Genomic DNA, 10,937 nt, shown 5'->3' with positions numbered 1-10,937 from the left:
ACAAGCCACGGTGGGAAAGGGAAAGAAGATTTGCAACATTAGTCTGTTGGAGAAACAAGGTAAGCCTTGTCTCTCTACCTGAGAGAATGAATCATGAAATTCAGGGAAAGGACCTTAGAGAACAAAGCCTACAGAAAGGCTCTGAAGGAGGGCAGAAAGATGGATTGAGACATATAATTTCCCTAATAGTCAAATATTCCATTAATATTTTAGATTTCTAAGGTTTGTAGTACTTTAAATATAAGAATGGCATTTGTATTTGCAGTGCCATCTGAAAGACAGTGGGTGCACCTGAGTCGCTCATACAGGGCTGGAAGGTTCATTTTTGGAAAACCAAGCCATGATGCTACTTTATAAATTTTTAAAAACTGTTTTTTTTTTTTTTAAGTAGAGCAGGGAATCCCAGCAGGAGGGAGCTATTGGCACACAATGGAGATTTTTTGCAAGCCCATAGAAAAGCGAGAATTTTGGGAAATGGATCAGAGACCAGTTTGGATTTAAGGCAGCCTAGTATTTTAGGAAAACTGAATTTATCAGCATCATTGTGTTTTTCAAATCCAGGTAATTGGATTTGGTAATTCTGCTATTGCCTTCAATAGGGCCAGATGTCTACCTCTAGATTCTTATTCAGCCTAATTAGACCATTCTTATAGAAGCTGTGGAGATCCTACATTTAATGAGAAGGAGAATAATTTCCAGGTAACTAAATCTGGTGGCTGTTTGGCTTGGAGACAGAAATTAACCATCTGATAAACAGAGACACCTCAGCAAAGGGCCTGATCATGCAACACAGGGCCCTGCCATGTGAAAGGTGGAATTTCAGGCTGCCTCAGCAAATAGAGGTTCTGGAGGAAAGAGCAGGATCAGTTCAGACAAGGCTGTCAACATTTTGATTTTTGGGATCTGCAGACTCAGTACTGGAGCAGACTGTGGCCCCAGCAAAGACATTTTGATGTCCTTGCAATGGATCCTCACAGAGTCATCCATGATCTTGTGCCTCTCCATAACTGCTTATTTTCATGCTTTGTATATTAATCTGAAAAAATAAGAATTATTCATAACTGAGACGATCCCTTTTTATTGTCAGAAGTATTTTTGAGATAAATCAGAAATTCTGTGGTGATGTGATAAAAGGACATCTACAGTAAAGAGCATGAGTTATGTAATACTTGAAGTTTTCCTCCTTTTAGGTAGAGTTTTGTTTAATACCTGTCCTTCTACACCTGGGTTAAGGTTTAGGCAGAGCACCACCAGAAATACTTGACTGTATGGTGGGACAGGAGGAAGAAAAATAAGTTTTACACTGTAATGTCTGGGAGAGTCACTTCTGATCTGTGATGGGCACGTTTCCACTGATGTGTAAAGGCTTTGAACTATTCCAGAAACTTTCTGTTTTTCTCAGTCAATAGAAGAGTCAGGAAAGAGGTGACCTTGTCGTGGTTGGTGAAGGAAGGGTCCCCTACACACCCCACAGTGATCACTCAGTAAACAACGCTGATCATGTCCCCAGCACTTGGGCAATGAGCCCTGATGTGTCTGGGTGGCACCTGAGGATGCTGGACCTGAACCAAGAGCACCACCCAACTCCCACGCTGCCCTCAGGGGCAGAGCAGTTGCACAGGCTTGAAGCAGAATCAGCCCAAGGCTACTTTGGCTCTCAGTCAATTTTAACTTCCTTTTACAGTTGCCAGGAGGTGGGAGCCCTCTGTTAGCTGCAATTTGCACACAATGTTTATGCAATGTTTAACAGCCCCTTAGAGGGCTCATTACAAAAGCAGCAGTCATTTTCTGCAGGTGTACACTTCATTTTTCTGAGCGTATCCATTTACAGGACATTCAGGAAAAATCTTAAAGACCCTCTGGACTCAAGTCAACTTGGCTTAAGGTTTTTCCTGAGAAGTGATCTGCTATAACAGGTACAGAACTCTGATTTCTTTGCACATGGCAGTGGAAGGAGCAGGGAGAAGAGCCAAGGGAAGAAGCTGCAATGAGGCATTGGGGAACAGGGTACCCAGCTTCAAACCCATCTGACTGAACAAGCCTTTCTGTTCTAAAGGCCTGAAGCTCTGAACATCCCACATTCACCACAGAAGCTCTGCAGTGCTTATCTCTAACTGCAATAGTACAAACCAGGCAGAGCTTCATGGTCCATATGTCTCTTTGGAGAAACCTGCACTTGGGAGTGCTTTTTGGGATATACTTTCAACAAACACTCATTACCAAGTGAAAAGTGAAATAAGAAAGCTGAGGGTCTGTATTATTTAGCCCAGATTAGATGATCTAATGTGAGCCATACATTAGTTCATATTTCTGGTCCATTTCTGCCCTTCCCCAATAAATAAAAAATAAAAGAACACCACTTTGGTTTAGAAGTACTGAAAAACTTCATTAAGTTTTGAATTATTTTGATCAAAGGATTAGGAAGGCAGATGTCATGGAAAAGTAATTTGAACATTTTTGAAACAATTAAGTGTTACTCAGAGCTCTAGGAACGTGTCACAGCACACATTTTATAGGGATTGGGGATGATATTAAATGAAATAGCAGGGTTGAGGTCCAGGTCTGAGGTGGAAACTCCAGGTGGAGGCTGGAAGTTGAACCTCTGCAGGAGGCTGGTGAAGAAGAGGAAGAGCTCCATTTTGGCCAGAGTCTCCCCAGCACAGATCCTCCTCCCTGGAATAAAATAAGAGTCAGTGGGAGCTGCTTCTTCAACAGTTGAAAGAAAAGAAAAACCTTAAGCATCTCTTATTTGGAGAAAGGTCAGTGGGAGTCTGGAACACCTGAAATGTCCTATCCCAGCTATGAATGAAGAACTCATCAGCTTTTAAACGTCTGTTGAGTACAGAAGTCATCAGAGAGAGAGGAAACTTGATCTTGAGAGGTATGATAACAAAGCCAACTGGTGGTGTTTTTTTTAGTTTTCCTTTGTCTAAATGCTTGCATTTTGGGGAGAAATGTATGGAACTGCAATCTGAATTCCTTAATTCTAGTTTTCAATAAAATCTGAATTTTTTCTTCATTTTCAGATTTTTTTTTGTCTACTTGGCCCAATTTTTGAATCCTGGACCAACCAGTTGAGTCTAGGCTTTGGCTCTATTAGTCTATATATAGGCAATTTTTTTATATGAAAATTTGTCAGAAAATTCCTTGGAGACTCACAAATGCTGGCCAGAGTGGGACTGAGAGGGAAGGTGGGGGGCATATTCTATGGATATTCAGAAGTGCTGTAAATATAAATTTTTCTCAGTCCTGTTGAACTGCAGCAGCTTTTAAACTGCCTTTTAAACTCAGATGTACATCACATTCTGGGGAAGCCTCAAAAAAACCTCAAAATGCAACCCCTTTCTGTTCTTTGATTTTACACAGAATTTGGGTTTTTATGTGACAACTCCTCCCTGTTGTCACAGTATATGAAATCTTGACCCAGCTGACATTATTCATGACTTTTTTAGAAGGGACATAGAAAAATGAAACAGGAAAGACATAGAAGCCACCTTTTCTATGCGCTTTTTGTGATCGTAGACAGTCCAACTGGGTGTGGTAAGACTCAAACCCAAGACGTAGAGAAGTTGCGGGCTACAGATTATAATGCAGATACATGTTACCTAAACCATCATGGAATTTCCTGTAAACTTTCCTCATATTTAAAAAAGCACCACAAAGTCTCATTTATATTTGTTCAGTGCTAACTGAGACACCAATAACATCCAGAGGCTGGAGGAATTAGCAGCCATTTGGGAGTACTTGCTCTTATCAGAGGTGTCCCCTCAGAAATCTGTGAAACATGGGGTGTGAAATGGCCCCATTAAAAAGATCATATGGAGGCCAGGCTTCGGTAGCAAAAAGTACAAGTACCCCTTGTAAAAAGTAGTTACTTGCAATGACAGTAAATGGAAAAGAAGAAGCACCTGCTGAAAAGGGCATGAAAGCATCTCTCTTCACAAATTTCCCATTGGCATCGAGAAAGTGCTCAGGGTAGAACATGTCTGGTTTCTCCCACTGCGACTTGTCGTGCAGGACTGAGGCCAGCAAGGGGATGATGTAGGTTCCCTGCAAAACAGGACAGTGGAATTAATCCCTGGACAAATTCAGGAAGAAGAAATGTTAAAAAACAATCCTGTAGGCATCTCACCTTGGGAATGAAATAGCCTTTGAGGGTGACATCTGCAGCAGTCTCATGAGGCAGATCCAATGGCAGGATATTGGCAAACCTCTGGATTTCATGGATGACAGCATCTGTATATGGCATCTGAGTTCGGTGCTCGATCCGTGGGGGGTTTGACCCTATCACTTGATCTATCTCTTCTTGGACCTTTCCTGAGGAAATAATCAAGTATGAGAAAGAAACAAGGTCTCATTCATCCCTGAGACATCCTGTGCTTTATTGATGTAAAATAGAAAAAGAAATTAAAATCATAAATTTTCCAAAAGTCTTTTTTTTCCATTTGGAAATAATGGAAGGTGAACAGAATTAGAGTATTTGATTGTTTCTTTACCAACAAGAAACCTAATGACTTTTTGTTGTCCCCTTTCTTCTGTCTAAAGTTCTTACTCTGCCCAACTGGAGTCTCAGAAACCCATTTTGGCTCCAAACAGCCCTGTACCATCAACTGGAATGGAGATGTCAGATAAAGGGCAATTCCCTGCATCTTCTCAGGTATCTGGTGCCTCAGTACGGACCATTTAACATCTGCACAGGCCTTTGGTTTATCAACAACCCATTTCTGAGGGAAACCTGGAACAATTTCATTGCCCTACACAGGACAGCTCGTGTCATTAATTATTGAGATTTTCCTGAGCAAAGGGCCTGGTCTGTATGAACTCTGTTTATAGTGGGAGGTTGGCCATTGTGCCCCTCACTGGGTCTGGATCACGGGGCACAGCATTACCTAGACTATAATTAACAGGAAATCTTGGCTTTTTGTAACTGTGTATTAACAGATATGTTGACCTTCTAGCTTCACGTTTGGTTCCTAAAGCTCTGAGTGTAACAGTATCTGTCGTAAAACCACTTACTCTGAATTTCAGGGTACTTTAGCATCAGTAGAAAGCCCCAGTATAGTGTGGTGGAAATTGTCTCAACACCAGCAGTAAACAAATTGCTCACCAAGCTTAGCAAGTTGCCATTATGGAAGTAACCATTGGTAGTGGATTTTTCCTGAAAAAAGTGGTTGAGATAAAAGGATGAAAACTTAAAGCTTTCCATGTGATAATGCAATTTATGTAGAAAAACATTTACTAAGAAGTAAATACTGTATTTTAAAATGAGTGTGAAAGGCAAAGAAGAGCTTTGGGCTTGTACCTGGAGAATAACACTGACCTAGATTTTATATTCTGCATGATCTCTCTATTTACTGGGGCCAGCTGCAAAGGGAGCTGCTTTCTCTATGGAGAAGGTAACCCAGATATATCAGAGACCCCAAATAAGAGTCCCAGTAAAGCCCAGGTAGTGATTTTATTCTGCAATGAGTTATGTTCTTGAAAGAGGCAGAAAATCTGGGGCAACAGAAAAAGTAGATTAAAAAAAGATGCAGCCTCTGTAAATATATTGATACAGTCTGAGGGAAATAAATAAGAATAAATGTTTGCTGAATAAAAGGGGTTGGAACTGCAACAGAGTGAAGTATCTGTTCAACTCTACCACTTTGTTTTATGTGTTTTGTCAAAGATAGATTCCCTAAAGAAATTTAGCTGTAATTATAAGGACTGGAAGTTGTGTCTTCATAGAATCATAAAAGTTGGAATGAACAAGAAAAATTTCAGTTACCTTCTGCTGCTTAACCAGGAAAGCATCGATGAGACTTCTTTGGTCATTTTTGTCCAGGTTTTTGAGATGTTCTACAAAAGTAACTTTTATATAATCATGGAATTCATCTCTGTTTTGGAGAAGAGTCTTGTTAGCCCTTAGCAGGAATCCAAGGTATGGGAAGAGGTTGTACATCTACAAGAGTGGAAGTTGTTAGAATTTACCAGCCAGAGGTCTGAAAATGCTACAGAAACAAATTAGTGATATTGTACCCATTTTGCAGATACAAAGAAAAAACTTAACATTAATATTTTGTTCTTTAGAATATGAAAACTAATTCATGGTAGAAATCCATCAGGGACCACCGAATACAAGGAAAATTCTCAGCCCCAAATTATTATTTTGCAGGAGTAGTGTTGATGTCAGATTCAAATAGCTGCAAGTTGCCACCGTGGAGATGAAAATGATGTCCAGCAACTTTTTTCCTGTTTTAACCAGCTTTAGTACTAACTCTCTTTTGTTTTTCAAAGCCTAAAGGAACAGAAATTAATCTGGTGTGAGGCAGCATTGCATGCATGTATCAGAGAATATTTATTTCTCCTTAGCACTATTCAAACTACAGTTTAAGTTTGTTTTTGAGAGATTGGGAGTTTGATTGTTGGCTTCAAGATTCCCAGACTGTCTCCCAAGCTTTGTTTTGCCAAGAAATTGCTCTGTAAACCTATTATCTCCCAAAGTCTCAGATTTGCCTGTTTAACAGAAGACACTCACTACCAGTATTGCTACTTTCCCATGGAATCCAGTGGAAAAGCAACATAAGTATGTTCATCATTACCGTGACCAAAGGTTTCCCAGCAAGCCTCACACTTTCATTGGTCAGATTCAGAAGTCTCACAAATCTGGAGTCTTTGTAGTCAAATCGTTTTCCAAGTAATATCGACACAATTATGTTGGCAACTGCTGCATTAATTATTTTACTGGCGTCGAAGGGCTTTCCTACACAATGAACAAAAGAATGTATTATGTTGTGGCAAGAGTTGTAATTTGTAAATGTAAATTTAATATTAATTATTGCTATTTATTTCCTGTGATTGATTGCCATTTTTGATCATCATTCAGTGCCAGAATACCATGCAATGACACAAAAATGCCAGAGGAGCCAAATTCATCAAATTCATTCACCCTGTAGTACAGTTCTTAAAAAGGTCTGAACATGAGAAGGTTCAGAAGGCCTCTGGGTCCTTAAGCAAAACCTTAGGGGTGGCACTGGAAGAGATTTCCCAGAGAAGCTGTGGCTGCCCCACCCCTGGAAGTGTTCAAGACCAGGTTGGAGCAGCCTAGGATAGTGGGAGGTGTCCCTGCCCATGGCAGGAAGATAAATGAGATGATCCTTAAGGTCCCTTTCAACTCAAACCATTCCATGATTCCATGTTTCTACAGGTTTGAAGAATAAATCACCCACCTTGTTGTGAGGCGATGGTGTCTCCCAGGTACCCGTATTCCTCCACAATTCGATCCTCAATGGCCTTTTTCCCCATCCCAAAGTCTCGTAAGGTTGTGAGAGTAAATCTTCGCATCACCTTCCAGTTTTCACCACGAGCAAAAACAACCCCTGACACAAAGAGACCATTTCAAGGTGGCAGAGGATTAGAAATAACTGATTTTTCTAGACACAGAATGGAGCTGTTTAGTAGCAGTCACTTTTAAAAACTAAATTACTTCTGGCTGAGTCAAAACACAACTTTGCCTTAAGTCTTGTCAGTCCTCAACAATAGTTTTGTTGCTCAAAGAAAAAGATAACTATTTAAGATGTAGCTAATCAAAACTTAAGAGTATATATCCTAAGAGACACTTGTCACTGGAAGAAAGATGGCATTGGAAATTCAAGTTCAAACCACTGATCATCATAGTTTGGAAGTGGAATTGAACTGAGATCTCATGTACCTGATGATTTCTGGACAAAACTGGATAGGCACAAATGTCTTTAAAATTCAGGTAGTATCTTAAAATCTCCACAACCAGGTTTTTCTTTCCACTGAAATTTTTCTACCAATATAGCTAATGACTTCAGCTATATTTTTTTTCAAAAGAAAAAAATAAAGTGAAAAGAAAGCTTAAGTGCATAATATGTTCAAAAAATGCAGCTGTTAAAATGTGCGCAGAATTATTCCTGACTTTGCCCAAGGGTGTAATCTTTGGAGATGTAAATATGAAACTCTCATGCTAAATTAGAATGAAGCTTGGGTATGAAATTCCCATTTTGAAACCCAGCTCAGTATACAGTATGTCCCCTTTTAAAATAGATCTCCAATTCTGTTTGTGTTCCATTCTATTACCATACTCAGAAAAACCACAGAGCCATGTCATGAGAGCTGGAAATGCTTCCATGGCCTGGATGCCCTGTTCTAGATCCTGAAAGTGTCACAATATCCATTATCTGTTGCTGTGGTTATTTTTAGAGTTATGCCTGGTTTGTTGTCACTGTCAGTAGTTTCAACTTTGAATAAATCCACTGAAGTCAATGAGATTGCTCCCTATTTCCATTGCCTTGTGTGGCCTCTGATCCGAAGTGATATCCCAGCTCCTGCTTTGTCTACAGGAAGGAAAAAAAGTTGAACAAGTCAAGCTGACAAAGGAAAAATAAAACCAACTTACCATTTCCTTTGGTCAAATCTTCAAAGACTGGGATTTTAGGTCTCTCTGCAAATGCATCTGCCTGGTTTACAAGAGCTTCCTTCACTGTCTCATACCCAGAAATCACAACTACTTTTCTGTACCCCATCTGAACACTGAAGACTGGGCCATATTCCTTTGACAGCTGTCAGGAGAAGAGAACAGGGATTTACAGACTTTGCAGCTTATGAAGAAATTCACCCTTTCAGTGCTGTTTATTTCCCTGTCCTGCTTCTGAGTTTCTGCCATGTTAAATATTTTCCCAAGTCCAGAGAAAGAGAATTGATTTAAATAATGTGAATGTGCCAGACATTGTGATGGTTAATGACTAAATAGCACAGTTGGGAGTGGAGCCCCACTGAGCTAAAGTGAGTAGAAGTGTCAACCCTAGATCAGCAAAGGATTATGCTGACAGCTCTGTTTTCCCTCAGAAACCCCTCTAAATTTAATTTTTGACTTGTGTTTTCATACTTATTTCTATGCTATTGTGTTTCTTTTGTTCACGGGCTAAACCTGTTCAAACCTTTGCTACCATTATTGTATAACCACCCCCCCCCCCCAAACTTTTGTTTTATGGGCCAGGATTTAGCATTAGGTAAATTCACACTTTTTATACATGACTATATCTACCATGGAGGTCCCACAGAGATGTGGATAGAGCCTTCCCAAATCTTCGTTCACAAAGCCTAGCCATGATGATATCTACCATGAATCTGCCTTGGAGACATCTTTTTAGCTGGTACAGGTAGATTTATTTTTATATAACTCATTGTCCCTAATTCTCCTGACAACTGGAGGGGGTTTTCCTGATTGTCTTTATTTTCTTCTGTGTTTGCAGAGAGAAACAGAAGGCAGCTATTCAGCAACAATATGCAAAATGTTCTAGTAAGTGAGTAGAGCCAACTATATATGAAATAAGAGGAGCAGTGACACATATCTGAATTATACTCAAGTCAGAGAACCAACTTCTTGCATTAGAGTGGAGTCACTGGATTACAGGCAGAGACATGTTTGTTCTGTTGACCTGAAAACACGTGGAATTTCCTTTTGTCAGCATGATTAGGCTGTACTGGATAGCTACAGTGATATTCTAGATAGTGCATCTAAGCAATCTTTTGATTTGTGGGTGCAACATCCAGATTTGTAGGTGCAGATATCCCTTTTGAAATCATAAGCAAGGAGGATGTGTAATTGCAATGTCTAAGTGGAAAAAACTCTAAGAAAGGAGCAGGTTCATTGAAGTCTTCTAACTCACAGTCAGGAAAGCCCTGCAATAAACTGGGTAGCAGAGTACTAGAAGAAAAACAAAAGGTTTATTATTCTGGCAACTGTTGGCCTTGAATATTAAGTGTATGTAGTTATCTTCAGCTTTTGGGGAAGGAAGGAGGAAAGAGAGATGAGAAAGGTTGCTAAATCAGTGACGGCAAGAAGCTCCAGTCACAGATCCAAACACATCAATCAGTAGAAAGCAGAGGGAGTTAGACCACATATCAAAATCACTCCTTATTCAGTTGCCATTTCCTCAAAATTACCACAAAAATAAGGTGGGCCCTTGTTATTAATTTGAGAGTTGTTTAAGGCTGAAACCTGGATGCATGAAGCTGCATGGAGAAAATATTACAGTAAAGAACAAATCTTTCTGCATTTAAAGTTTTCTACTCAAATAACCATCTCCTGTCCCTTGCTAAAGGATCATCCATGGATACAACATGTCAGTGGTAGTAGGAGAAACTCTCTGACATCTTGGACTATGGTCTCAGTGATATGTGTATTTATGGGACCAATAAAAAAGAAAATTATTACCTGTAGATAAGTCCTGTAGGGTCTCTTCAAATCAAACAAATGAAGGTTTCCAATTATAGGTAATGCTCTTGGTCCTGGAGGAAAATTCTTTCTCTGGTTGTTGTCCCAGAAACCTGCTATTTTCAAAATGCATAGAAAAACCAGGATGAACACTAAACCAATTGAAGTGCTGCTGCTCCAATCCATCTCTGTTCAACAAAGTGTTTGCCACAGAAAAGAGAAAACGTGGACTCTGGATCTCTGTCCTCCTGCAAAAATTTCCCTTTGGAGACTTCTATGTTAGTCCGTAAACCTCTTTCCCAGATGCTTTTCTTGCAGTTTGTGACTGGTTTAGTTCTCTCCCCCTGTGCTGTACCTCAGTAGGGTACAGAGGCAGGTAAATGTTTGCTAGCCAAGTGTGTGACTGGGTGAGAGTATAGCTCAGTGTCTGAGTATGAAAGTCCAAGAACATGGAGAACTACAGGTCATTGACCTGGTTTTTGGTATAAAAGTCATAAACTCTGTACACTGTCCAGGTTACTGATTAATTAAGTTGTTGCCATTAGTACAGGTACAGCCTTGATACCCTGAGAACTGAAATCAAAATGCCACTGCCCAAGGGAGTAGTGCACAGACTTATTTTTTTAAAATACCTAGGAATTGGTATAACTTTGTTTCCATTGAATCCACTGGGAATTTCAAGTCACAGAATCATGGAATGATTGAGGTTGGAGGG

At 39.9% G+C, this 10,937-nt stretch overlaps 1 protein-coding gene across 1 annotated transcript; it reads right to left on the bottom strand.

Moving 5' to 3' along the window:
• Positions 1-2,360: 2,360 nt before the first annotated feature.
• LOC113961974 (cytochrome P450 2K6-like) lies at positions 2,361-10,672 on the bottom strand. Its single transcript, XM_027672734.1, has 9 exons — positions 10,223-10,672; positions 8,402-8,564; positions 7,209-7,358; positions 6,582-6,742; positions 5,768-5,941; positions 5,017-5,158; positions 4,133-4,317; positions 3,909-4,050; positions 2,361-2,673 (listed from the first exon to the last, which is right to left on the bottom strand). Exons 1-9 carry the CDS (start codon positions 10,406-10,408, stop codon positions 2,486-2,488), a joined length of 1,491 nt encoding a protein of 496 aa, XP_027528535.1. The 5' UTR covers positions 10,409-10,672; the 3' UTR covers positions 2,361-2,485.
• Positions 10,673-10,937: the final 265 nt, after the last annotated feature.

Source organism: Neopelma chrysocephalum, unplaced genomic scaffold (assembly GCF_003984885.1).
Source record: "Neopelma chrysocephalum unplaced genomic scaffold, ASM398488v2 Primary Assembly neopelma1_97517, whole genome shotgun sequence".
In the NCBI taxonomy this organism is placed as follows: Eukaryota; Metazoa; Chordata; class Aves; order Passeriformes; family Pipridae; genus Neopelma; species Neopelma chrysocephalum.
The sequence above is the reverse complement of the archived record's forward strand: the minus strand, read 5'-3'. Positions and strand labels throughout refer to the sequence as shown.

Coding starts and splice junctions, on each gene's coding strand:
- LOC113961974 (XM_027672734.1), bottom strand. CDS start 10,408: ATGGATTGGAGCAGCAGCACTTCAATTGGTTTAGTGTTCATCCTGGTT. Junction 4,318..5,016: donor AAAGTACCCTGAAATTCAGA/GTAAGTGGTTTT, acceptor TTATTTCCTCAG/GAAAGGTCCAAGAAGAGATA. Junction 4,051..4,132: donor AAGGCTATTTCATTCCCAAG/GTGAGATGCCTA, acceptor CCTGTTTTGCAG/GGAACCTACATCATCCCCTT.